General features: G+C 49.0%; 2 protein-coding genes across 4 annotated transcripts; one reads left to right on the top strand and one right to left on the bottom strand.

Moving 5' to 3' along the window:
• The first annotated feature begins 5,594 nt into the window (after positions 1-5,594).
• ARF1 (ADP ribosylation factor 1) lies at positions 5,595-18,449 on the top strand. Its single transcript, XM_033061801.2, has 5 exons — positions 5,595-5,684; positions 14,447-14,626; positions 15,199-15,309; positions 15,811-15,935; positions 16,850-18,449. Exons 2-5 carry the CDS (start codon positions 14,479-14,481, stop codon positions 17,009-17,011), a joined length of 546 nt encoding a protein of 181 aa, XP_032917692.1. The 5' UTR covers positions 5,595-5,684; positions 14,447-14,478; the 3' UTR covers positions 17,012-18,449.
• Positions 18,450-18,676: 227 nt separating this feature from the next.
• C1H1orf35 (chromosome 1 C1orf35 homolog) lies at positions 18,677-24,204 on the bottom strand. Of its 3 annotated transcripts, none has more exons than XM_033083188.1 (9): positions 24,157-24,204; positions 23,112-23,242; positions 22,865-23,018; positions 22,738-22,783; positions 22,575-22,657; positions 22,410-22,482; positions 22,011-22,090; positions 21,598-21,756; positions 18,677-20,546 (listed from the first exon to the last, which is right to left on the bottom strand). In XM_033083188.1, the coding sequence occupies exons 2-9, from the start codon at positions 23,203-23,205 to the stop codon at positions 20,300-20,302; spliced, it is 936 nt and encodes a 311-aa protein (XP_032939079.1). In that variant the 5' UTR covers positions 23,206-23,242; positions 24,157-24,204; the 3' UTR covers positions 18,677-20,299. The 3 variants fall into 3 exon arrangements, with proteins under 3 accessions (XP_032939079.1, XP_032939070.1, XP_032939087.1); XM_033083179.1 differs by lacking the exon at positions 24,157-24,204 and adding an exon at positions 23,908-24,137; XM_033083196.1 differs by lacking the exon at positions 24,157-24,204 and adding an exon at positions 23,908-24,137 and having other exon boundaries at positions 23,112-23,305.
• Between the last annotated feature and the right edge of the window lie 43 nt (positions 24,205-24,247).

Genomic DNA, 24,247 nt, shown 5'->3' on the forward strand with positions numbered 1-24,247 from the left:
GCTGCTCTGCCACCTCACCTCCAACATTAAAACCCTAAAAACCCCAAACTGGAGAAGGTGGAGGGAGGCACCAACCATCATCCCTGAGCTGCACAGCCCTCCCACCCTGGGCTCAAGCACTGACATCATTCCTCACTCCTAAAACACAAGCTTGGGATGTGCTGCAATTGGCCTCAGCATCTCCCCACCCTGCTGAATTCAGCTCATCATCCCCTTGGGCTGTCCAAAAAGAACAGGAGTGCTCAGGGCTGTGTTTCTACAGCTGCCCCAGGTGCTGCCAGCTGTGGCTCTGGCTCAGGGTGACCCCTTGTGCATCTGAGGTGCTCTGGGGAGGAGATGCAGCCAGAGAGTGCTCCTTGATCACAGATGTTTGAGTGTCAGGGCAGGCTGAGCAGGTCACAGGGTGTTTTTCAGGCAAGACATCCAGCCAGAGTGCATTTTCCAACCTAAATACTGAGTAAATTAAATTTTTGGGGTCAAAATGACGTGGGAGACGCGGCAAATCCATGCCTGCCCTCCCACCAGCTGGGGTGATGGAGCCTGCTGGAGGTGATGTCTGCAGCAGGATGGAGCTCCTCTTTATCTCCATTGATACCTGAGGGTGGGGAGGCTCTGGAAGAGATTTCCCAGAGCAGCTGTGGCTGCCCCTGGATCCCTGGGAGTGCCCAAGGCCAGGTTGGAGCAGGCTGGGGTGGTGGGAGGTGTTCCTGCCATAGCAAGGGGTGAAATGGGGAATATTTAAAGTCCCTTCCAACCCATTCTGTGATCCTGTGACAGCACAAAAATCAACTTTTCCTATCCAAGCCACCTTCCCTGGGTACCAAAAGGCATCACCAAGGCTGCCCAAACTGGGCATCACCCCCCTGCTGCTGCAGCTTCCTCCTGAGGTGTCAGCCTGGTGTTCAACATCTCCTCACTGCCAGCTCACCCTGCACGCCCTGAGTCATGAGCTGCAGCTGCTTCCAAGGAACAAAAAATGAAGCAGAGAGAGCTGAGGCAATTTTCCCAACATTTTCTCTGTGTAGGGAGCACAGAGCTGATCTGCTCCCTTTGCTCTCCCATGCCACAGCTGAGGCTCTCAAAGGTGCTCCAGATGAGTGCGTCCTTCTGCCACCTAAATCAGCTCTGAGAGGAGAAAGCACAGCAAAATAAAAGCTCTGAATGCAAATATTCTGATTTTTCTGCCTCTCCAGGCAGCCGTGTAGAGTTTTTTTTTATTACTTTTCCCCTCTTCCCACCTTCCTGTTCCTTCCAGGATGGTGAAACATGAGCAGCAACATTAGATCTGTCATCTTTTCAACAGTCCAAGCCCATCTAGAGGTGACCCCAGGACCACAAATTCCAGGAATCATCGCTATTTTTGGTAGGCAACACAGCGAATCACTGGAGGGGTGGAGGGTGGTGCAATTTCTCAGCTCCTGTGAGTAATTGCAATTCTCACCTCAAGGTGAGAGACTCAGAGGTGAGAAATCCTCAACCTGACAGCAGCCAGGAGCTCCAGGGCAGCAGAAAACGGAGCAGTGATGAGTACCGGTGTCCTTCAGCCCCTTCCACCCCAATATTACAGTAATTTCACGGTTATAAGCCGCACTGAGTATAAGCTGCACTTCTGGGTTTCAGCAATTTTTTGTTCTTTGTCCATATATAAGCTGCACCTGATTATAAGCCACATGTTACAACACAGGGTGTGATAAAAGGTATCTGTTCTATCACCATCTGTTGAGGGTGGGGCAGTGATCCTGATCTCCATGGGAGATATTCTGCTAATGGGCCATCCATTGAAACCAGGCAGGGCAGTGTTCTTTATCTTTTCACAGCCCATCCTTCCTCCAGCCAGTCATTTTCTGCTCATGGCCATTGAGTCCCACTGTGGGACTGATAAAATTACTGCATCCCATTGGGAGTTGCTCCAGCCAGGGGGAAGAGCCCAACATTTCTTACCAAGATAAAAACAGAGGTTTTGGGACACTAAGGGAGTTCCTTTCTCCACTGGACTCCAGAGGAAAACCGGATTTCTCCACATCCCCACTGGAGCTCCGGAGGGAAACTGCACCTTGTACAGGAGCACTGCTCCAACTGAGCCACATCTGTCACTGCAGGAGGATGCAGCCACCATGGAATGGGACTGCTGCCAACACCCTGCCTGACGGGTGTCAGGCTGTACTCTGACTGTGTCAGGGTTTGGGGTTTGTTCTTTGTAGTGCTGTATTTCTATTTTAATTTCCCTAGTAAAGAACTGTTATTCCTAATTCCCATATCTTTGCCTGAGAGCCCCTTGATTTCAAAATTATAATAATTTGGAGGGAGGGGGTTTAAATTCTCCATTTCAAAGAGAAGCTCCTGCCTTTCTCAGCAGACACCTGTCCTCCAAACTAAAACAGCAACTTTTCATTCTTTGTCCATATATAAGCCACACCTGATTATAAGCCGCACTTCAGGTTTGGACCAAAATTTTAGTCAAAATGGTGCAGCTTATAATCGTGAAATTTTCCATCACCACCAGGAGGGATTTAATGGTTGGACATCGCTGCCACCTGCTCAGGGGTCTCCTCCACCCCATTGCACCAAACTTTCTCAATAAAGACAGCTTGCCCACACTTGGGAGAAAAGATTATTTTGGGGGACCCTGGAGCAAGAGAAAATCCAGCCTGTGGTATTTTTCTCTCAGGGTAGATGCAGAAGGAAAAGTATGGCTTGGGAAGTTCTTGGTGACTCTGGGTAATATTTTTATAACCTCAGAAATCGCCTTCCACAAACACTTTTTCTTTTTTTTCTTTTTATTTTTTCCAAAAAGGGCAGTGAGAACAGGGTGTAGTTCAGCAGTAGATTTGTCATCAGAGGCTCCCAGCAGGGAGGAAAACTCTCCAAAGCTCCAAAGGGGCCATCCAGGAATATCCACAGGGTTTTCTGGAATTCTGGGAGCACCCAGAAAAGGAGCTGAGCTGCCCTTCTTGCTTTGCCCTTCTCTCACATGAATTTTTCTTAGGATGGAGAAAGCAAGGGGCGCTTCTGCTGCCTCAGCTGGAAAAGAAACTGAGGCCTCTCTGTTCTTTCCACGAATCCTGTGAGTCACAGGGCAAAGGGCTCCCGTTGCATCACAGCAGCCTGGGATGAATCACACGGACACAGGGCCCCAACTCAGTCCCCCCGGGTGTGCACAGCGTGGCAATAATGAAATCACATCTCCCTGCTGATGTGTCAGGGGTGGTGGCAGTGAAAGCACCTCTGATTGCTCTGCACCTCCACCAGCTGGATTTTCACCCCTTGGGGTGGTGGGGTTGGGCATCTTCTCCCCTGAGTGAGCTAAAATGAGGAGCTGCTCTGGGTTAAAAATAAAATTTAAAAAAAAAAAAAAAGGAGAGAAGGGTTATTTTTAACTCAGCAGCCCTGATCTGGTTCACCACCGGGCCATGGAGGCAGGGCTGTGAAACAAGGGCTGCTCAGCTCAGCTGTGGCCAGGAGGGATTTGGGGATGGGGAGAAATTCGTTTACAAGGTTTTGCTGTTCACTTGGACACACAGAGCCTCCCAGCTCAGCTCACCCAAAATACCCAGCAAGGACAGAGGCAGATTGTCCCCAGGAGCCCTGAGCAAGTGCAAAGTCTCTTTATTCTCCTTAAATCTCACTTGGTATATTTTTGGTTGAACTCAGCCTCTCTTACACCAGGTCCTGGAGGCTGCTGTGTCCCAAACAGGTGACAGAGCCAGGGCTGCACTGAAGGGACAGGGACATCTGTGATCCCAGTGGTAGCTGTCCATGCCTGGCCATCGAGGTGGGCAACAATCTGTCCCCTGAACAGTTTTCCTCCTCCTGAAACCCCCCATCCCAGCCAGCTCAGCTTCCACAGTGCAGGAAAACAGGATTAATTTCATTTCTCAGCGTGGCTTTGCCATCACTTCATTAGCCCATCAGTGCTGCTGCTGAGTGACTCTCTGGGGAGATTTAATGCAATTTAGGTGCTTTCTAAAGCAAAAGTAATAATACTAATCGATACCTGCTCTGCATGGGGGTGGTGCCTCCCTGGAAGGAGCACAGGGATGATCCTGCCTCCTGCCCAGGCTCCCTCCTGGCACTTCCCAGCCCTGTTGCTACCATCTCTCTTGCGTGTGACCCAATTTTTTTTTTAGGAAAAGAAGCTTTTGGGCTCACTCCCATCTGCCTGTCTGTGTTCTCTGTGTAATGCTGGGTGATTTCAGCCCCGTTTGACAGGGGATGGAGGTTTTAGAAGTATTTATTTCCTATGAGCATCAGGGGGAAATCTGGAAATAAGCAGTTTTGGTGGCTTCCTGCTGTGTTTCAAAACTTCTCGTCCTGTCTTTAACAAAGGAAGTATTCAGTGTTTAGCCTAGGACAGCACATGACCTCGATTTATCTCAAAGCTAACCCAAAACAGAAAGGAGATAAGCCTAAATTTATTGTGCACAGTCGTTTCTACACCGACCTCTTGAGCTTTGGAACCGTGTGAATGATTCCTTCCATGTGGAGCTAAGATACTGCTGTGCTGACGTGTTCCCTCTGTCCTGTGTATGGTAAAATGAATTAATATTAATTTAAATAATGAAAATCAATTGCTTTGGTTAAAAAAAATAATAATAAAAGGAATTTTCCCTGTATGGAGAAACTGAGGCACCAGGGTGTGAGAGCTCAGAGGGGATTGCTGCCAGCTTTGGGAATGGGGAATGGTGCAGGGAAATGGGAATGGTGCAGGGAAAATGGGAATGGTGCAGGGAAATGGGAAATGGTGCAAGGAAAGGGGAATGGTGCAGGGAAATGGGAATGGTGCAGGGAAAGAGGGAACGGTGAAGGGGAAGGGAGAACAGTGCAGGAAGGAGGGAAGGATGGTGCAGAGCAGGTGAAAGAACGCTGCAGGGAAGGGGGAATGTTTCCGATATTTCTGGGAATGGGAAATGAGGCAGGAAAAGTGAGAAGAGCGCAGGAAAAGGAAAACGGTGCAGGGAAAGGGGGAGGAATGGTGCAAGGAGAAGGAAAGAATGGTGCAGTGAAAGAGAAGTGATACAGGGAAAGGAGAACGGGGCAGGGAACAGGGAATGGTGCAGGGAACGTGGGAGCGATGCAGCGAAGTGAGAAGAGCGCAGGGAAAGGGGAGGACACAGCGCAGCCGAGGGGAGGGCGGGATGCACGGAAGGGAAGGAGCCGTGCCGGAAGAGCAGGCACGGTCCCCACGAGCCCCATCCCGTTCCATTCTATCCCGTTCTATCCCATTCTATCCCGTTCCATCCCATTCCCGCAATCCCGGGGGATCCCGCGCTCCGCGTCCGCCAGGGGGCGTGGCCTGCGCATTGACCACGCCCATACACATCAGACCACGCCCCATCTTACAGCGCTGTCACTCCCGCCATGGCCACGCCCACAAGGTCTAGACCACGCCCCCAACCCCACAGAGCTGTCACTCCCGCTGTGACCACGCCCACTGCGTCTCTACGCCCCGCCCCCGCGCACCCCGGCCGTGCCGCAGCCCGCCTTGGCCACGCCCCCTCCGCGCAGGCCACGCCCCCCGCGCCCTCCTCGCTTGCCCGTGGTGCCGCGCGCGGGGCGGGCACTGACGTGGCCGCATCGCGCCGCCATCTTGTGCTCCAGGGCGGATCGCGGCCGGGGCGAGCGGGCTCCGAGCGGGACCCTCCGAGCGCTGCCAGACCCACGGCCCGCGCCTCCCGACGACGCCGGTGGGTTTGCCGACACCTTCTTCTTCGCTCCTTTCCAGCCTTTTTTGCCCGCCCGTCGCGTCGCGCCCTCACCCGCATCCCGCGGCCTTGGCGCTGAGGGGAGGCGGTGGCGGGCGCTGAGGAAGAGGGGCCGGGCTGTTCTTTCCTTCTCATTCCTTTTAATTCCTTCTCTCTCCACCTTATCCCTACTCATTCCTTTTCCCCCACAGAACCAGAGGTCTCCGTGAGCGGCGCTGGCCCATCCGTGCCCCTGTGGCGGTTTTGGGGCGGTGTTGGGGGGGATCCGGGCCTTTGGATCCCCGCTTGTGGCCGGGCCAGGCCGGGCTGGGGAAGGGGAATCGGAATCGCTCCAGCTCCGCAGCAGCTGCACAAGGCCCCGCTCCGCTCCCTCTAGCGATGGCATTGCACGGGATGGGCTTGTCCTGCCTTCCCCAAACTCGCTCATTCCGGCCTCTGCCCCGCCCGTGCTCGGCTCTGAGGAAGGACAGGCATTTCCTCCTTCTCCTCTCCCCCCGAAACCCTCCTGTGCTGGGGGAACGAGGCTCGCATGGAGCTGCTGGGACGGAGCTCGTTCCTGCCTAAGCCCTTGGCTGCTGAGCTGGTGTTTTTTTTTTTTTTTTGCTGGGCTGAGGAGTTGAGCTTTATCCTGGAGCAAACAACTCTTGTTTGCCATGCATCGGCTGGGCTTTGGTGGTGTGGGAGATCAGCTTTCCTTGGCGGGGCAGCTCCCGGTGGGAGGATATTATATTCTGTCTGAAAATACTCCATCGTGCCTGTGCGAGAGGCGAACGTGATATTGGGGGCTGACAATGAGGTGATAGCCCGGCTCTGTCCCAAACTCTGCCGGGGCCATAAAACTGCCCCAAATGTTGTCGCGTTTGACATTGACCTTGTGGCTCTGCCGCTCTGTTCCTGCCAAAGCAAATTCCACAGGTTGATTGCAGTCGTGACCAGAGGTCTGCTGTTGAAATTGTAGCTTTGTCAATAACTGAAATTCCAGGTGTTTATTTAACAGTTCGAGCTTTGCCTTGCGAGGCTCGCAGCACCTCTTTGCGGGGTATTCCATTAACCTTATTTTCCAGGCGGAGAAACCGAGGCAAAGTGGATTTTTCCAAGGTCATTCAGCAATATCTTTATTGCTATTTTTGCTGCAGATTTGGAGCGCTTCTGTGGGTTGGAAAAAAAGGAAGTGTGGCTGAAGTGGAGGATTGCTATTTTGCTTTTGTTCATGGGGTTTGTAATGGAATAAAATAGGGGTACAGCTTTATGGATAAATGGATTCTCTGAAAGGAAAAATTTTGGGGTTGGTTTGGTGCCACTGATTTTCTCTGCTACAAACGTGTCTGCAGTGCTGGAGAGCCCTGTTGGGCTGCTTTCCCTGCTGGAATAATTACATTGGGTGAAAGGGCGAGGAATCTCACCTCGATTGAACCTCCACCACTCCAAACTCCGCAGCTTTGCCAATTTTGTTGGTGCTTCCTGCGGTGGAGCATCAGGAATGGAAATGGCTCGAGCAGAGGCGCCCTCCCCTCAGAACAGCTTTGTGTTTGTGATGTAAATCCTGGTACAAGTCAAACCCCTCGGTGTGAATGGTCCCGAGATCTCAGATTGGTTTCTCCGAACGTCTCCCAGGTTGTGAAATAGTTGGAATGTGGAAGGGCCCGGCAGGAGCTGTGCTCGTGCTCACTTCCCTGTGAGTGTTAGTCATGCTGACCGAGTGGGGGGAGGACCCGGCACAGCTTTTCAAGGCAAACCGAGCGTGTGTGGGAGTAGGGGCTGGATTCTGCTCCTGGGAATTCACCAAACTCTGCTGTGCTCCAGCTGCTTTGAGCAGCAGCGTTTATACAGATAATTATCAGCTAAGCCATTGATGACATGAGCTGATGGAAGGAGGAAAAGCTCAGAGCCCAGGATCCCAGCTGAAATGGCAGTGGTGAGATTTAAAGAACATTTACACATCCCAGAGGCTTTTATTTCCAAAACAACCTCTTATTTTTAAAGATGGGCTTTCAAACAAGGATTCTTACAGATTTCAGCAGCTTGCTTTGCAGTGGATAAGTTTGGTGAACACGAGCTAACTTTATCTGAAAAGGAATAGTTGTGATTCTTTTTTTAGAAATCTCTTGGAAGTTCTGCTCCTGGAATGCTACAGAGCTTGTGTTAGAGCTGGCGCCATCCTCAGCCATTCCCTTTCTTTAACTGATGAGTAAAGAACTTCAGAATCAGCTTCCTACTACAGCAGCTGCTTTTTCTGTGTAATTCAGCATTTTTTTCCTTTCTGCTTGCGAGTATCCGATTTTATTCCTTATTTTTAACACAAGCAAACGTCGGAGGGGCTGTGGTGGAGCTTCTGCTGATGTTTCAGTTCTGATAAAACTCTCATGTCTCTTGTTCACCCCAGCTCAGAGGCTCTGCCTTGACATTTCCCCAAAGCTAAAGCCAATTTCATTGTTGGATGGAGCTCTCGTGTGAGTTCTTGCCATTTCTGCTAGGAGTGTAAATGTTGACTTAGTGCCCAGTTCCCAGGAATGAATAACAGGATATTTGGCTTAAAATTGAAGATTTTGAGCTCAGGAACAATTCAGCCTCAAAAAAACAAAAAACCACCCCAACTGTGCACCTCTTATCTGAAAAGAAATTCTTTGTACCCACCAGTTCTCACACCAGTGCTGAACTGGTGAGCAGAAAGTCACAGGCCATTCTTGTGACTCTATCCACAATATTTCCTGAGCAGGGAGGGGCATGGATGCAGCTCCCTCTGTGCTTTTCACCTTTCAACCTATCCTTTAAATCAGATATTTTTTCAGATCTGTTTCTCCTCTGGGTTTGTTTGTGTGCTCTTGAGTTATGGTATTGTATAAATCCTAAAAATAGTTGGAGGTTTTGCTGTGGATCAGCAGCAGTTTGCTTTCCCTGCTTGAAGGTGAGAATAAGGGAATAATTCTGATTTGAGTTTTGAGTATCAAGTGAAGCAACCTTGATCCTGACTCTTTTTATTCTGGCCTTTATTTTAGGAGTGAGCTAGGCATGACCCCAAAGGGTTTTGATCTTTTAAGTGAAACTATTTTCTGTTTTCTGCTATTCCAAGCCCAGTGCTCTCAAGAGAATGTTCCAGCATTCTGGGTAAGGTGTGGGGTGTTCAACCTCCTTGGGTTAAACAAAGGTGCTGGACAAGGAGATTTCCTTTCACCTGCTGTCTCACCTGTGCTTGGCCCTCTCCACATGCCTTGGACCCCTTTTTGGATGCCCAAATCCAACAGCTCCTCTTTAGATGCCCCCACATTTATGGATCTTTAACTTTGATTTCAGTGCTGCTGCCTTTCCCCTCACATATCCAGGTCATGATCCTTCAGGACCCCTTTTCCATCCCAAGTGGTTGCAGTGCTCAGTGTTGATCTCCACACAGTGAAGAGTCCTGCTTCTAATGGCTAAAATCATAAAGGAGTCAGGACTTATTATTATTAATGAAGAGCTCAGGGAAGATGATGTTGCCATGGCCTTTATTCCAGTGCTGTTTGTGCAGGATAATGAATCACCTGGTGAACAAAGGGCTCAGCCTGCCTGTTGGCTGCTCTTACACCTCACACGTAATCCATGCCTGCTGATCTTGGTATGGTCAAAAAAAACTCAAATCAAAATTAGCTGAGCTGAACTTCAGTGGTAAAACCCCAAAGTTAAAGGATTTGGGTTGATAAATGATCATCTCTCAGCTTAGCCAGTGGAAGGCCAGTAAACAATTTCTAAAAATAGTGGAATGTAACTGTGCTAGGATAGAGTATTGGGCCAACCTGGTTATATATAAGGAGGTGTTTCCAAAACTTGCTGTACCAAAGCACTTTAATCTGTAAAGAAATCATTTCAAGTTCAAGAGAACACATCAGTGCTGTTCCCTGCTGAGTGGGGGTGTGAAACACTGGGGCTGGAGATTAATCCTGAATTTTAGCAGTGTTCTATTCTTGTTGGATCTCTTCTCACATTCTCCTTTAAATCACACTTTGTATTGTTAAGAACAAGCTGTAGGGTTAGATTTGCACTTGGAATTATTTGCCAGTTGTTCTTGCATGTAGCACAGTAACAGCTGTTGGAGTTGCATGGGTTTTTTTAAAAAATGCTTTCTCACCTCTAATTTGCACATTGGTTTGGTGATCTCTTGTGTGAATATTTTGCTTCTCTTGATAATTTAATTTAAAACATTCAAGAATGCTATAAATGAGGAAGAATGGTCTAGGCTAACTAGTGACAACTGGCTGAATTTCAGATCAATATTTGTGGTAAATAACAAATTGATCCATTTGTGTTCCCCTGTGACTGGTAGAACCAGTCTGTTAATAGCAAGGTAGGAATTATGGATTTGGGGGTTTTCTAATTGTTTTAGACATGGAATTAAAGCTTAGGTCAATGTCAAGTAGATTTTCCTTCAAATGGAGATGGAATTTTGGCAGTTTTACCAGTTTTGCTTGCCAAGGTGCCCAAGCAAATGGAGCAAGGGAGGAGTTTTTTGGTGACACTGCAGCTGTTGTGGGTTTTACCTGTGCTTTAATGTTTTGTGTGATTGTAGCTCAGTGTGTCACTGGTGGCACCGTGTTTATCTCTCCTTTAAAACAGGAGAGGAACAGCAAATGCCCTCTGTACCCCTATCCCAGCCTGCTGTGCAGGGGAGGGACAGAACTTGAGCTTTCCTTGACTGATCTTATCACAGAACCATAAAATCCTGGAATGGTTTGGGTTGGAAGGGACCTCAAAGCTCCTGCTGTATCCGTGGCTGCTGGGATTTTCAGATTGCCAAAATGATGGGCCCAGCAAACTTGCAGAGTTTGGAGCATTATTTATTCACCTCGTGTGGTGAGTGCTGGTCCACAGAAGTGAAATAAATGTATTTTTGTACTGCAGTACAGTTTGAGTAAATAATGGATTTGGCATCCTCTGCCTCCCTTTTTGTCTCTGGTATGTTTAGAGAAGTGCTGTAAACCTGAATGAAACACAACTCCTGTCTCAGGGGAGTTTGATCTCTCTGTGGTCAAGGAGAGCTTTTCCAGAGGTGTAAAACTGAGGTGCAGTGGGAATTTCAAGGTGATTTCTGCTCTCTTGGATGGCCTGCACACCCTTCTGGCCACACATCCGTGGGGTTGTGAGCCAAGCCCACCCCAGGGGTGTGGGGGTCAAGCAGCAGGTTGAGCTTCTCACAATGAGCAGCCTGAATGAAATGACATTCAAATGCATTAATGGACGTGTAAATATAAAATGCTGCAGGATGATGAAGTGTTTAGTGCTCTCTGGCATTGAGATATTCCTCAGAGCTCTTACTCTAACCACCACAATTAATAAAAGCAGATTCTGCTCCTTCCTCCTGGGCTGTATCACTTTAACAAGCACCGGGCTGCTGCTGTTGCAGACACTCATTCATTTTTAACTCCTCACTCCAGCCTCTCTGCAAAAGGCTGCCTGTTCTCCTCCTGCCTTATCTGAATGTATCATTTACTAGAAAACCGACAGCTGAAAATGCTTTTGTTTCATGAAACGAAACTGTAACTTCCCCCTGGAACAGCGCTGCTGTTTACCTATGGCACATTATCTCAGCCCAGCCTGCCTGACGGGTTTGTAGTGCAGTGTGTTCAGGTGCTGTAGGGCTTCCATGGGCAGGGACAGACAGACAGACAGTGCTGGGGTGAGCTGGGTCTGCTCTGGGGTGCTGAGCTGCCGTTTCCAGAAGCTGGAGTTGTGTTGATGGAAAATACACACCGAGCTCTGTGAAAATAGTCTGTGCTGTTTATTCCAACTGTTCCTTTCATACTCAAATCTTCCCACTTAGCCTGCTGCATCCCTCTTCTGAAGATGTGCTCAAGCACTACAGGCAGCTCACAAGCTGCAGGCTTTTATGTTTTCAGGAATTTTATCCAGCTTGTGCTCCTAAAACAATTCTAACATTTGGGTGGAGGGAAGGGGGAAGTTAAACTTCAGTAAGGGGCACAGATCAGATATTGGTGAGTCAGGGTGTGCATTGTGAGGGCTGATGATGCCTGAGGAACAACAGAAGGTTTAGCTTAACTTGAAACACGAGGAAATTGAAGAGTTTTCAAACTCATGGTGCAAGTAAAGGGCTGGGGTGGGAATGAAAGCTGTGCTGGAGTGCAGAGGGAGCAGTCCCGTGACCCCTCAGCTGAGCTGTATTAACAGAGGCTGGGGAGCAGCTCAGGCCCATCCAGGCACTTCTGTGGCAGTGCAGAGTACAAACCATGGAGTGCGAGTTCCTTCCCTGTGGGGAGAGATGAAGGTGAGTAACTCCTTCCCACCCATGGGACCCTACCCCAGCCCCATCCAGCAAAACCCTGATGGAACCAAAACTGTTTGTGGCAGCTCTGCAGATGAATTTCTCCTAGTTTTCTTTTAAACAGCAAGGATTCAGCTACTTTTTAGTCAACTTGTAAACACTTTTCTTGCAGGAGTGGGCTGCAAACTATACTGTGCTGCCTGTAAAAATAAATGTGACTTTTTGTAATGCCACCTACCCTGAAGTACCAAATAAAGTTACAGAATGGGTTTGGAAGAGAACAAGAGGGAAATGGAAGCAGAGTGCTTCAATGGATCTTAACTTCTTATTCTTCACAAAAAGTAAAAATAGGAGCATGGGTGGTATAAAAGCAGCTTCAGTGGTGAAGGGCAGGCTTGACCTGGAAATAGCTGCCAGGAAAACAAGGATCTAACGGGATTCTCTGCTCTTAGTGCCAAGTACAAGCAACTTGTTCAGCAGCTCCAGTGTGTGGAAAGACGTTGTGGATGTAAATGATAGGATTTTCCTCTTTTACCTAATTACTGTGATAGTCCAAGCAGTTGATAACCTATTGTGCTTTTAAATGTGTGCAAAGCAAAGAAAGGCATTCTTTGTGCAGCCTTCTAAGGTTCCCCTGCTGCAAAAGTTCTTGCAGTGCCTTTCTGTGAGCTCTGCTAAAAGGTCACAGTTCAGCCCCCACTGCTGCTTTCCAGATGGAGCAGGAGATAGAGGTGGCATGAGCAGCCAGACAAAGGGAAGCTTTCCAGCCTCCCTGCCCTCCAGCCTGGTGAGAGCTGTGCTGTGGGCTGGGATGGGAGATTTCCTGCTGTGGAGGAATGGGGACTGCAGCAAAACTGTTTTCTCTGCTGCCTAATTAACCTTCCTGTTTATATAGCCTTGGTGTATTCCAGTGGGAGTGGAGTATCCATGGTCATGCTGCAGAAATACAAGAGGAAATGGTGGAATAATAGGAGTTTTAAACCTCCCCCTTTGGTTTTAATCCCCAGTCTGGTTTGTAGAGGAGTTCAGTCATATAAAATAAATGAAGCTTTGGCTGGAGTTGCTTCAGCAAGTTGGTATGTGGGGATTGACGTCTTTAGGAACTCTGGAGTGGACTCTGAACTTCCCTGTGGAGCTGTGGGTGCTTGACACGTGATTTGGTTCCTGTTAGAGTTTAACTTTTGGGTTAAAAATTGTATCCAGCAAAGCTTCCTGAAGAGGACAGAACTGGTCTGCTTTTTCCCAGGGCAGGGTGGAGAGGCCAGGCTTCAGTCATGACATCACTAAACAGAGAGGGAAAAAGCTTTTGTGTTGTGGTGTGCTCTTCAATCCAAACCTTGCTTTAATGCTCTTAAATAGATCTTCTGTAAAATCTCTTTCTAGAGACAGTTTTGTTTCATGTACAGCTTCATCATGAAATACAGAATATTTCCAGAGATGATTCAAGCTTCAAGTTGTGCTTGAAATTTGATTTGGTTTACAGGAAACTCATGCTTTGCATGTATTGGCTGCTTGTGCATCTTGTCTGAAACTTGAATTCTCGGTTGGGCTCTGTCTGTTCTTAATCTGACACCTGAGAGCTTCTAGAGGCAGCATCAGGGAGGGTGAGAATTGTCCCTGTCACCCTGCAGTGTGTCTGGTGTGCAGGCTGCTTGTGTGAGCACAGCAGTGGCTCTCATGGGAGCTTCAATCCTGCTGTGAACTGTGCAGGAGTGAGTTTGGGAAGGGGGGAATTTGTGCTGGGATGGGTCAGGTGCCAAGGGCACAGGGAGGTGTCTGAGGCAGCTCCTGCAGTTCCTAAACAGGAAGCTCCTGCTGACGTTAATCACTTTAATCACCCAGGCAGGAGTGTTGGCTGTGAAGGAAGTGCTCATCTCTGAACCTGCTCTTTTCATGTGGCTGTTCATTCTCCCTAGTTAAGTTTGATTAAATGTGGATTTGCTTCCTCCAGAAGGTTTCCCTCAGCTGTTAATGAAAGTAACTGCTCTGTGTTTATGTGCTGTTCACAGACCATTTCCTCAGGGATAGAGGGGAAGGAAATTTCTGAGTAGGAGAAAATCCAGGCTGTATGCAGAGTTTCCTTCCCCAAAGAAGGACCAACTATTGCTGTGCTAAGCAGAAATTTATCTGCAGGTCGATGGGAAAAGTTTGTTTGTTTAATGGTGACACTGTTCTGCAGATAAATGATCCCGTGACAGTGGGGACCAAAGTACCTGAAGTGGTCAGCTGCATGAATTTTGCAAGCAAAAGTGTGAGAACTGCAATTAATGCTAAAATCTCTGAAAGAGTATTTGAAGCATTTCAAGCACTTTAGGCTGAGTCATTTCATGAGCACATCTGTTCATCTGTGTGGGGGGAAAACGTTCAGTGGTGCTGGGGTATCTATAAATGATTCACATCATCTCTTACTTTGGCTTTTGGGGTTTTTATGTCATGGTCAGAACACAACTGTTGGTTACTCAGGAGTGATACTCTGATCTTTTTTTTCCTTTAGACTTCACTGGCCAGTGAGAACATATCTCAACCATGGGAAATATTTTTGCTAACCTCTTCAAAGGCCTTTTTGGCAAAAAAGAAATGCGGATTCTAATGGTTGGCCTGGATGCTGCAGGAAAGACAACTATTTTGTACAAACTTAAACTTGGTGAAATAGTAACTACTATTCCTACTATAGGTAAGAGTTCTCTGTTTCTCTAACTGATGGCTTTGGGATTTGGGTTTCAGCTGATTTAAGTGACTTGTCTGTCAGAACAAACACTTGGTGTGAAGGTGGCACAGCCAAATGTTCTGCCATGGGAGGAGATGGTGCCTCTTTTCTCACTGCACTCTTCAATCAGTCACCTGTGGAATGAGCCTTTGTGGGTCACAAAAAGACAATTTGTCTGCAGGCTGTTATGGCAGCATGTCAGTCAGACTGAGCAGCAGAGGGTTCACTTCTTTTCTCTCTTTTATTGGAGGGTGTTGACATTTGCAGTTCTTAAAACCCAGGGGAGGTTTTAAGGGTTTTTGTTTGTTTGGGGTTTTTTTTTAGGCAACACAGCTGCTCAGGTAGCAATCAGATTTGTTCATTGGGGTGATGGTGGGAGCAGGACAAGCTGTGTTTGTCTGCAGGAGCTTCAGCACAGGATTCTGCTGCTTTAAAGTAATTCCAGTTACAAGTAAACTTCTAATGGTGACAGTCCATGAGTGTGACTTGCTAAATAAAACAAGTGACATCTGTGCCACAATCTCTTTGTTATTTTTTAGGTTTCAATGTGGAAACAGTAGAATACAAGAACATCAGCTTCACAGTGTGGGATGTGGGTGGTCAGGACAAGATCAGACCCCTCTGGCGCCACTACTTCCAGAACACACAAGGTGAGTGCACTCACCTGACCCCCAGCTTCCCACCATCTACCAGAGCTTTTTCACTCTTCACTAAGTTCATTTTGCAAGTTTCATGGAGGGGAGTGGAAATATTTATTATTGTAAAAGGGTGTGTTTGTGTGCTGCTCTGGTTGGAGGTTCAAAGAACCAGTCTTCCTTGTCCTGACTCAGAGCCAGTTCAGGAGTTTGTTTTTCTTCTGTCAGCATCACAGCTCTGCCCTCACTTCAAAGCAGAGTCTTCACTGAAAGCTCTGCAGCCCCAGGAACTGAGAGTTTGTCACTTCTGTCACTGCTGGGCCTTTTTCATGTGTGTCTTTGAGTCTGTCACAGCATTCCAGGAGCTGCTGCTCCCAGGGCTCGTGTAGAAACAGTACCCAAGCTGCAAAAACAAATGCAAACCAACACCAGTTTTCACCAACTTTCAGCAAGAACAGACTTTCTCTCAGACATGAGGCTTCAGGTTTATGTTTATTCTTGTTTGCTTATTTCTAGGGCTGATTTTTGTGGTTGACAGCAATGACAGAGAACGTGTGAACGAGGCCAGAGAAGAGCTGATGAGAATGTTGGCAGAAGATGAGCTCAGAGATGCTGTGTTATTAGTGTTTGCTAACAAACAGGTATGCCCAAGAAAGGTGTCTGGCTGTCAGAACCCTTGAAAACTTCCAACCTCCTTGGGAGTGCCAGATCTTGACTTTGATTTTCATATTTGTGTGATGATAAATAAACTCAGAGTAAATGCCATTCAGGTATGTTGAAGGGAGAAAACCATGGTTTAAATTCTCATCTGAAAGGAGCATCATTCTAAAACAATCTTGGCTAAAAGATTTTCAGTTTTAATGAAAACCAGTTTGGTTTTTAAGGTTGACATGGCCCAATTACAACAGCTTCCTCCAGAGAGGAATGCTGGAATGCCAGAACCTTGCTGGATTCCTCATTTGGGGTGTTTGAGGGCACTGCTGGTGGTGGCAGCACTGCAGTTCTAATGTGCTTTAGCTGGGCTCTCCCAGCCCTCAGAGTTAGCTGAGAGTTCTGCCTTTTATTGCTTGTAGAGGTCTTGGCAGCTTAACCCCAAATGTCAAGGGCCTGAAATGTGAGCAGGAAATGTAAAGAGGGAATAACATCCTGCTCCACTGATGGCACAGCCTCAGCTGGGAGGGAGGAGGGTGCCAGAGCTGATGTCCAGGGGCAGGAAAGGCGGGCTCTGACAAAGCTGTGCTCAGCACAGTGGTACTGGGTGGTAAAAGTTGGTCTGAAATCATAACTGCAGTCACAGAAAGGATGGAAACAGACTTGGAATTGTGTGCAGAGTGGGGGAATGCCTGGATCCAGCATCAGCTGTCTCACTTCCCTAGGAAATATTCCATGATTGAGATTGGGCTGTTAAACCTTTGAGGCTTTTGTCAGTGTTGGGGATGCAGCTTGAGTATCAAAGCAATCCCCTGGGGTTTTCTGAGAGGTTTGAGAGCTCCTGAGTGTTGTGATGCCCTAAAGCTGGATGAGCAGAGGGACTGACTGTTGTTGCTCCCCTCAGGACCTGCCGAACGCCATGAATGCAGCAGAAATCACAGACAAACTGGGACTGCATTCCCTTCGCCACAGGAACTGGTACATCCAGGCCACCTGTGCCACTAGTGGAGATGGTCTCTATGAAGGACTGGACTGGTTGTCCAATCAGCTCCGAAACCAGAAATGAAACCATAAACCTTCCTCTTCCCTTTCTTCCACCCCTCCCTCTTATTTCTCCTCTTGGCCCTTGCTTTACTCTAATGTGGCAAACTGTGCTACTTTGTGGTATTGAGTGCCGGAAGCTGTTTTCATTTCTTTTTGTCACAGTATATATTGCATCATGCTGTAAATGTGGCAAATACAAGCCTGAAAACAGTTAGGTTTCTTATTTAATGTAAATAGTTTTTGTTTCCAATGAGGCAGTTTCTGGTACTCCTATGCAATATTACTCAGCTTTTTTATTGTAAAGAATCAAGTCACTGTTTAGTACCTGGAAGGGAATTAAGTGGGTTAATAACATAAGGGTTGCCAGTGGTCCTTGTGCAGTAGAGCTGGATTTGATCTTGGTTGGGTTGTGAGATCTGTGAGATCCATTTTGGTGGTTGGTTTTTAACCTGAATTCTGTATTTTTTTAAACAGACAAGGAAAAGTAAAAACACTTAAAACACACAAAACGTTTGACATCGCTTCTGCTGCTCCAGCTCTAACGTGGTGACTCTTGATTCTTTTGAAAGGGTGAAGCAATGACTGACACCCAATTAGCTTCATCTGCTTAATGAACAGATCATAAGTAGTAGATCTCTGGCTCTTTCTGTAGCTTGTAGTCTGTGCTCATCTTCGTTCACAACCGTTAAAAGATTTGCTGGGCCTGGTTTAGATGAGCTCTGCAGACTCATGCTGAACATCTGACTTTTGGTTCAGGTGAGATTTCTCGTTTCCATTGAACTTGAATCATTTCCAGAAGTGGACATTTTTAGCCTGTCATATTTGTCAGCAAGTGTTTTGTACTTTTCTTGTGCGTAAACCACTCCAGAAGGCAAAACCTTTCCACAGGAAGCACAGCCTGTCCCAGTCCTAAGCTCTATAGGCAGAAAGTACTGTACTTAACTAAGAATTGCCATGAAAAACACCAAACATCTATCTATAGTGTCTAGGGAAAAAAAAACAAACAAACAAAAAAGCATGAGAGTTTGGAGAGTCATTCCACTCTACAAGTATTCAATCCCATTTTGGAACAATCCCATATCTGTATATGTGTGAAAACCCTTGGCATCCCTCATACTGCAAGGTTCAGATTTGCCATCAGAAAAATAAAAAAAAGACCTCTTTACTTTTCTTTTGTATTTTGATAAACACTGAAGAAGCTGGAGCTGTTAAACTTTAACTCGAGGAACTATCAGAACTGGTTTATTTAGTGTTGTTATTGCTTTCAATACACAACTAGTAATCAACTGTTTTGTATACTTGTTTTCAGTTTTCATTTCGACAAACAAGCACTGTAATTAAAGCTATTAGAATAAAATCTCTTAACTATTTCATGTTTTTTATGCCTTGCTGTTCATTCGATCATCTTGGCAGAATCATAATTAAATACTTGTTGAATAAAAAGTTTCATGAAACTTGCACTGGTATGGTGTTGCTTTGTATCATCTTTGTTCAGGGCATCCAAATCCACATCACAATTTGCACAAAATTTTGAGGAGATCTCCTTTATTTTCCAAGAAATTAATCACTCCTGGTTGGAACCCTGCAGGTGCAATGCTGGGTGATGCTGGTTGGGTTCTGCTGCTGTCACTTTGTTCCCCCAGCAGCTCCCAGTTAACAGCAGGATCTGGGAATTAGCAGTTCTGCGGGGATAAAATAGGAATTCTGCCTTCCTGAGTGCTTTGTTTTGCATTTTTCCTTTCTGCAGTCCCCTGTGGCTCCAGGACAGAGCTCCTCCTCTGGGTGCTCTCTGCTTTCCCTGCCAGCTGCAGCTCGGGCTGCCCGCCAGCTCCCGCCTGTTTTCCTGCCTGGAGCTGCTGCAGAGTCCCCATTGCACGGGCTGGAAAAGCTGCAGGAGGAAAGGTCTGTCCTGCAGCTTGGAGAGCAAATTCCTGTGGGGAAACCTGGGAGTCTGGGTGGGTAACAGGGGCACTGGGCAAACTGGGATCAAATCAGAAATCCACCTTGGAATTTCAAGCTCTGAATCTGGATATTTGCATCCCTAATGGGTCAGGAGAGCTCTTTATTCTGTTCTGGAGGGAATTGAATTTGAGGGGTGAGCTGGTTGGGAAGCTGCTCCTCTGCATCCAGGATTTGCTGTGGAAAACAGGGAATGGGGTGATGGGATCAGGGCTGTGCTCTGGTGGCTCCAGCCCAGGGCAGAGAATCCTGCCCAGGCCCCCAGGAGTTTTTCAGCAGCTGGACAGGGAGGTTTTGGGGTGAGCAGCCCTGGAACACCCTCTCCATTTGCCCAGCCCTGCCACAGCATCCATCCCAAAGCTGGGGAGCTGAAGATGGGCAGTGGGAGCCATGGAGGGAGTTGTGGTGCTCCCCCTTATCTCCCTCTTCACCAATTCCCATTAGGCACAGTCCTGCTCTGGGGTGTTCATTTTGGATCCCAAAATCCCATGGAGGGGCAGAGCCCTTGGCCAGGGAGTGCTGGGGATCCCTGGGATGGATCTGGAGCTGCAGCTGCTCTGAGTCCTTGTGCCAAAAATCCTGCTGGGGTGGGGATCACCAAAGGCTGTGAGCATCTCCTGCTGCTTGGGCCGAGCACGTTGGGACAGAAGGGCTTTGTGAGCTCCTGAGCACGGTCCCACTGGGCTTTTGTCCACCCAGACACACAAACCCTCCCTGTCTTCAGCTGCATCGTTAATTACACAAATTACCCCGTGCTTGGCACGGCCCCGGCGCTGCTGCGGAGTGCTGGGACACCCCCCTTCCATTGGGGTCAATATTTCTATTTATTGGGGTAAAATCCCCCTCTTTCAGTGTGCCAGGAACAGAAACAATCCTGGGCTGAGGTTTAAATCCCACAAGAAACTCATCAGGCACTGCACTGGCTAGCAGAGAAAGAAGACAAAACCCCATAATAATAACAAGAATAATAATAATAATTATAATAATCTCTTCCAAAGTCTCTGTACATAAACGAGGTATCCACAGCATTTTCAGCACCACAGCCAGAACCACCCCAGCACCAGCATCCTCTGTGTTAAATCCTGCCTGGATGGATTTTAGGGAGTGAGGAGAAGGGTGCCCAGCCCCTGCTGCCACCCACAGCATCCTCCATGCTCAATCCTGCCTGGATGGATTTTAGGGAGTGAGGAGAAGGGTGCCCAGCCCCTGCTGCCCCTCACAGCTGGCACCACCTCAATGCCCTTTGCCACACTCTGCCCCGGCACCCGCGGGGCTGCGGCCTTTTTAATTTCATCACCTTAAAAAATAGAAATCTCTGCAAAATCTCCCTGAAACAACCCCCAGATCCCTCTCAGTCCTCCGAGTCGGTGTCGTGGCGCTGCCGGACCCCGCGGGCCGTGGGAGAGCGGGACCTGCTCCTCTTCCTGCCCTTTCTCCGCGGGGACGGGTGGCGGGCGCGGCCGTCCCTGCTCCGGCTGCGCCGCCGGGCGGGGCTGCGGCCGCTGCTGCCGCTGCTCGCTGAGGATTCCGTGTCCCGCCGCCGCCGGCCCCCGTGCCGCGACGCCTCCGAGTGCTGCTGTGCTTTCCTGCGCTGGTGCCTGCGGGGATAAGGTGGTTCTGGGGGTTGAAAAGGGATTTTGGAAAGGCAGGGTGTTCTGATAGAGGCCATGTGCATGTGGTTCTCCTGAATCCTTCCTCCTGTTCTCCACTGGTGATGCCCCGTCCCAACCCAGTTACAGTAATTTCATGGTTATAAGCCGCACTGAGTGTAAGCTGCACTTCCGGGTGCAGCAACTTTTCATTCTTTGTCCATACATAAGCCGCACGTTACAATACAGAATGTGATAAAAGGTATCTGTTCTATCACCATCTGTTGAGGGTGGGGCAGTGATCCTGATCTCCACGGGAGATATTCTGCTAATGGGCCATCCATTGAAACCAGGCAGGGCATTGTTCTTTATCTTTTCACAACCCATCCTTCCTCCAGCCAGTCATTTTCTGCTCATGGCCATTGAGTCCCACTGTGGCACTGATAAAATTACTGCATCCCATTGGGAGTTGCTCCAGCCAGGGGGAAGAGCCCAACATTTCTTACCAAGATAAAAACAGAGGTTTTGGGACACTAAGGGAGCCCCTTTCTCCACTGGACTCCAGAGGAAAACCGGATTTCTCCACATCCCCACTGGAGCTCCGGAGGGAAACTGCACCTTGTACAGGAGCACTGCTCCAACTGAGCCACATCTGTCACTGCAGGAGGATGCAGCCACCATGGAATGGGACTGCTGCCAACACCCTGCCTGACGGGTGTCAGGCTGTACTCTGACTGTGTCAGGGTTTGGGGTTTGTTCTTTGTAGTGCTGTATTTCTATTTTAATTTCCCTAGTAAAGAACTGTTATTCCTAATTCCCATATCTTTGCCTGAGAGCCCCTTGATTTCAAAATTCTAATAATTTGGAGGGAGGGGGTTTACATTCTCCATTTCAAAGAGAAGCTCCTGCCTTTCTCAGCAGACACCTGTCCTCCAAACTAAAACAACAACTTTTCATTCTTTGTCCATATTTCAGCCACACCAGACTATAAGCCGCACTTTGGGTTTGGACCAAAATTTTAGTCAAAATGGTGCGGCTTAAAATCGTGAAATTACTGTACCTCTGATCCCGAGCATGGGAAGAATCGGAGGATGAGGGGGTAGTATCCTTCTTGGAATGCTTGTCCTTGTCCTTCTTCTTTTCCTTCTTATGTTTCTTCTTTTTCTTGTTCTTTTTCTCCTTCTTTTTCTCCTTTTTGGATTTTTTGCTGCTCTCAGGTCTGCAGGGAGGAGATCAAGCAGTGAGAATACCTGCACTGTGCACCCCCTCTGGCTCCTCATCCCTTTTTCCAGGCACATCCCACCACATCCCTCCTTTGCCAAAGAGAAACCCACAGAGGCTTTTGGGGATGATTCAGAGAGATGCAAAACAAGCCCACTGCCAAACAGAGCCATGGAAACATGTTGTAAAATATTTCCTACAAAATCCAGGGCATTTCTGGTGGTTTCCCACCAAACTGGGAAAAATCCTCACCGTTTCTCCTCCACCTTCTCCTCCTTTTCCTGCTTCTTCTTGGAGCCAGATGTCTCTGGGCTGCTGGAGACTCTCTGGTGCTAGGGTTGGAGAGGGGGAAAAATACAAAGTGAATCCAAGACCCCACAGACTGTAATTACAAGACAAAGGGTTTTTCTCCCTTTAAAAATTAAACTTAGAAAAAAACCTTTAAATTACATTTGGGAAAAATTTAGAATACCCTTAAGAGCTGTTTCCAAATTAAAGCCCCACAAATGAACTCCATGCCAGCAAGAACAGAGCAAACTCTGCAGATCTCTGGGCTACAAGACCCAGATGGGTTTTTATGAAGTATTCCAAGTGTGGGGCACTGCTTTTTGCCTTTTTCCATCTGTTTTTGAACCTTCCAAGGGACAATACCGTGAAGACTGAGAGCCCCATCTTGGCTGCCTCTCTGTCCTCCTTGGAGAGCATCACCCGGCCAGCGCTGCCACTGCACAGAGACCACACAAAAAAAAAAGCATAAAAACACTAAAATCAAACAAACTGTTCTGAAATTGGTCTGGGACCCTTCCCTCTCCTTACCTGGAGCTGCCCAAACCCACCACCCGATCCACGTCCTTGTCGTCCCGCTCGGCGCCCTCCCTCTTGCACACCTCAGCCAGGTCCTGTGGGGAGGGGGGACAGTGTCCTCTGTGTGTCCCCAAAATCACAGCCCAGGGGACACTGGGATGCCCCTGTTTGTTACCTCTTTGCTGAGGCCCGTGGGCTGCCTCTTCAAGTTCTTGTAGCCCCTAGAAAAGCAAGAAGGGGTGATGCATGTGTGGGGACACACACCTCCTGATTTTTGGGGTTTTGGTGGGGTGTGCACTCACAGTGCTGCCATCATGGCCTCCTGCTCAGCCAGGCGGACAGCAGCCAGCTCTTCCTCCCGGGATAACTGTGGGGCCGTGTCCTTCTTGCCCTTGGCATACCAGGTCAGGTCCTTGCCCTTCTGCCACCGTCCCACCGGCGCCATCAGCGAGTTCCCTGTGTGGAACCATGATCTCCCTCATCAGCACACCCCAAAACCGGGGCAGAGGGGACAGGGGAGGGTGGGATTTGAGCAGGATCAGCCCTTACCCAGGTAATTCTCACGCTGTTTGTCCGTCTTGACATCCTCCCAGCTGAACTGGTCCTGGCCCCCCCGGACCCCGCCCCGGGAGGAGCCGAACATGGCGCAGCACCCGCAGATCTGGGGGGATTCTGGTGAGCTGCAGAGAGATCAGATCTGGGTTCACCCACTTCAGATCCTTCATGCAGCTCTGGGGGTGCTCCTGAGTAACCAAAGCCCTTTGTGGGGGGTTATAACCCGAAATGGGAGGGGGTGCACGGCTTGGGGAGGGTCCCAGCTTGGGGGAAGGATACTGGGTGAGGAGGGGGGTTAGGGCAGCTAGGGGGGGTTCAAAGCCTCAAACAGGGTTTAGGGCCAGCAGTGGGGCAGGTACGGGTCTGGAAAGGGGCTGAGGAGTGAGGGGGATTTGCAGCCTGTGAGGGAGAGTTCAGGACTAAAAGTGGGAAGGTTCCGGGTCTGGGAGGAGGCTGCAGGGTTGATGGAGGGGTTTAATGGCAGCATGGGGGTTCTGGGCTTCAAGGGCAGAGTTCATGGCCTGGGGGGGTTCAGGGTGTAGGAGAAGCTCACAGGCTGGATGGGATGAGAGCTGGGAGAGAGGGCCATGGCCTGGGGGGGTTCAGGGTGTAGGAGGGGCTCACAGCCTGGATGGGATGAGAGCTGGGAGAGGGGGCCATGGCCTGGGAGGGTTCAGGGTGTAGGAGGGGCTCACAGCATGGATGGGATGAGAGCTGGGAGAGGGGGCCACGGCCTGAAGGGGAGGTTGTACAGCCCGAGAAGAGGCGGCACGGCCCGGGGTGACATTACCTGGGACAGAGTGTCAGGGCTGGGAAGGGCTTCAGGGCCGGGGGAAGCTGCAGCACCTGCACGCTGCAGGGCCTGAGGTGGAAGTTTGCCCGTCCCCGAGGTGTGCGAAAGCAGCTCGGAGCGCTTCCCTGCAGCCCGGGCCCCTCCGGCTCGGGGAGTGCAAGGACCAGACGGGCCCGATCCCAAATTCCAAACCCCAAATCCCAAAAAATCCCAAACCCCAAACCCGCCCCCGCTCCCCTCACGCACCTCCGGCCGCCGAGCGCGCGCGCGCCCCGCCGCTACCACCGCGCGCACCGCCGGGGGGGGGGGAAAGGGCGGTACCACCGCGCCGCCAGCG

This window comes from Catharus ustulatus, chromosome 1 (genome assembly GCF_009819885.2).
Source record: "Catharus ustulatus isolate bCatUst1 chromosome 1, bCatUst1.pri.v2, whole genome shotgun sequence".
NCBI lineage: Eukaryota > Metazoa > Chordata > Aves > Passeriformes > Turdidae > Catharus > Catharus ustulatus.

Excerpts from the sequence above, each read along its gene's own strand:
- ARF1 (XM_033061801.2), top strand. The coding sequence starts at position 14,479 with ATGGGAAATATTTTTGCTAACCTCTTCAAAGGCCTTTTTGGCAAAAAA. Across the intron at positions 15,310-15,810 it reads CTACTTCCAGAACACACAAG|GGCTGATTTTTGTGGTTGAC; the intron begins GTGAGTGCACTC and ends GCTTATTTCTAG. Across the intron at positions 15,936-16,849 it reads TAGTGTTTGCTAACAAACAG|GACCTGCCGAACGCCATGAA; the intron begins GTATGCCCAAGA and ends TGCTCCCCTCAG.
- C1H1orf35 (XM_033083188.1), bottom strand. The coding sequence starts at position 23,205 with ATGTTCGGCTCCTCCCGGGGCGGGGTCCGGGGGGGCCAGGACCAGTTC. Across the intron at positions 22,483-22,574 it reads GTGGGTTTGGGCAGCTCCAG|TGGCAGCGCTGGCCGGGTGA; the intron begins GTAAGGAGAGGG and ends GTCTCTGTGCAG. Across the intron at positions 20,547-21,597 it reads TCCCATGCTCGGGATCAGAG|GCACCAGCGCAGGAAAGCAC; the intron begins GTACAGTAATTT and ends TTATCCCCGCAG.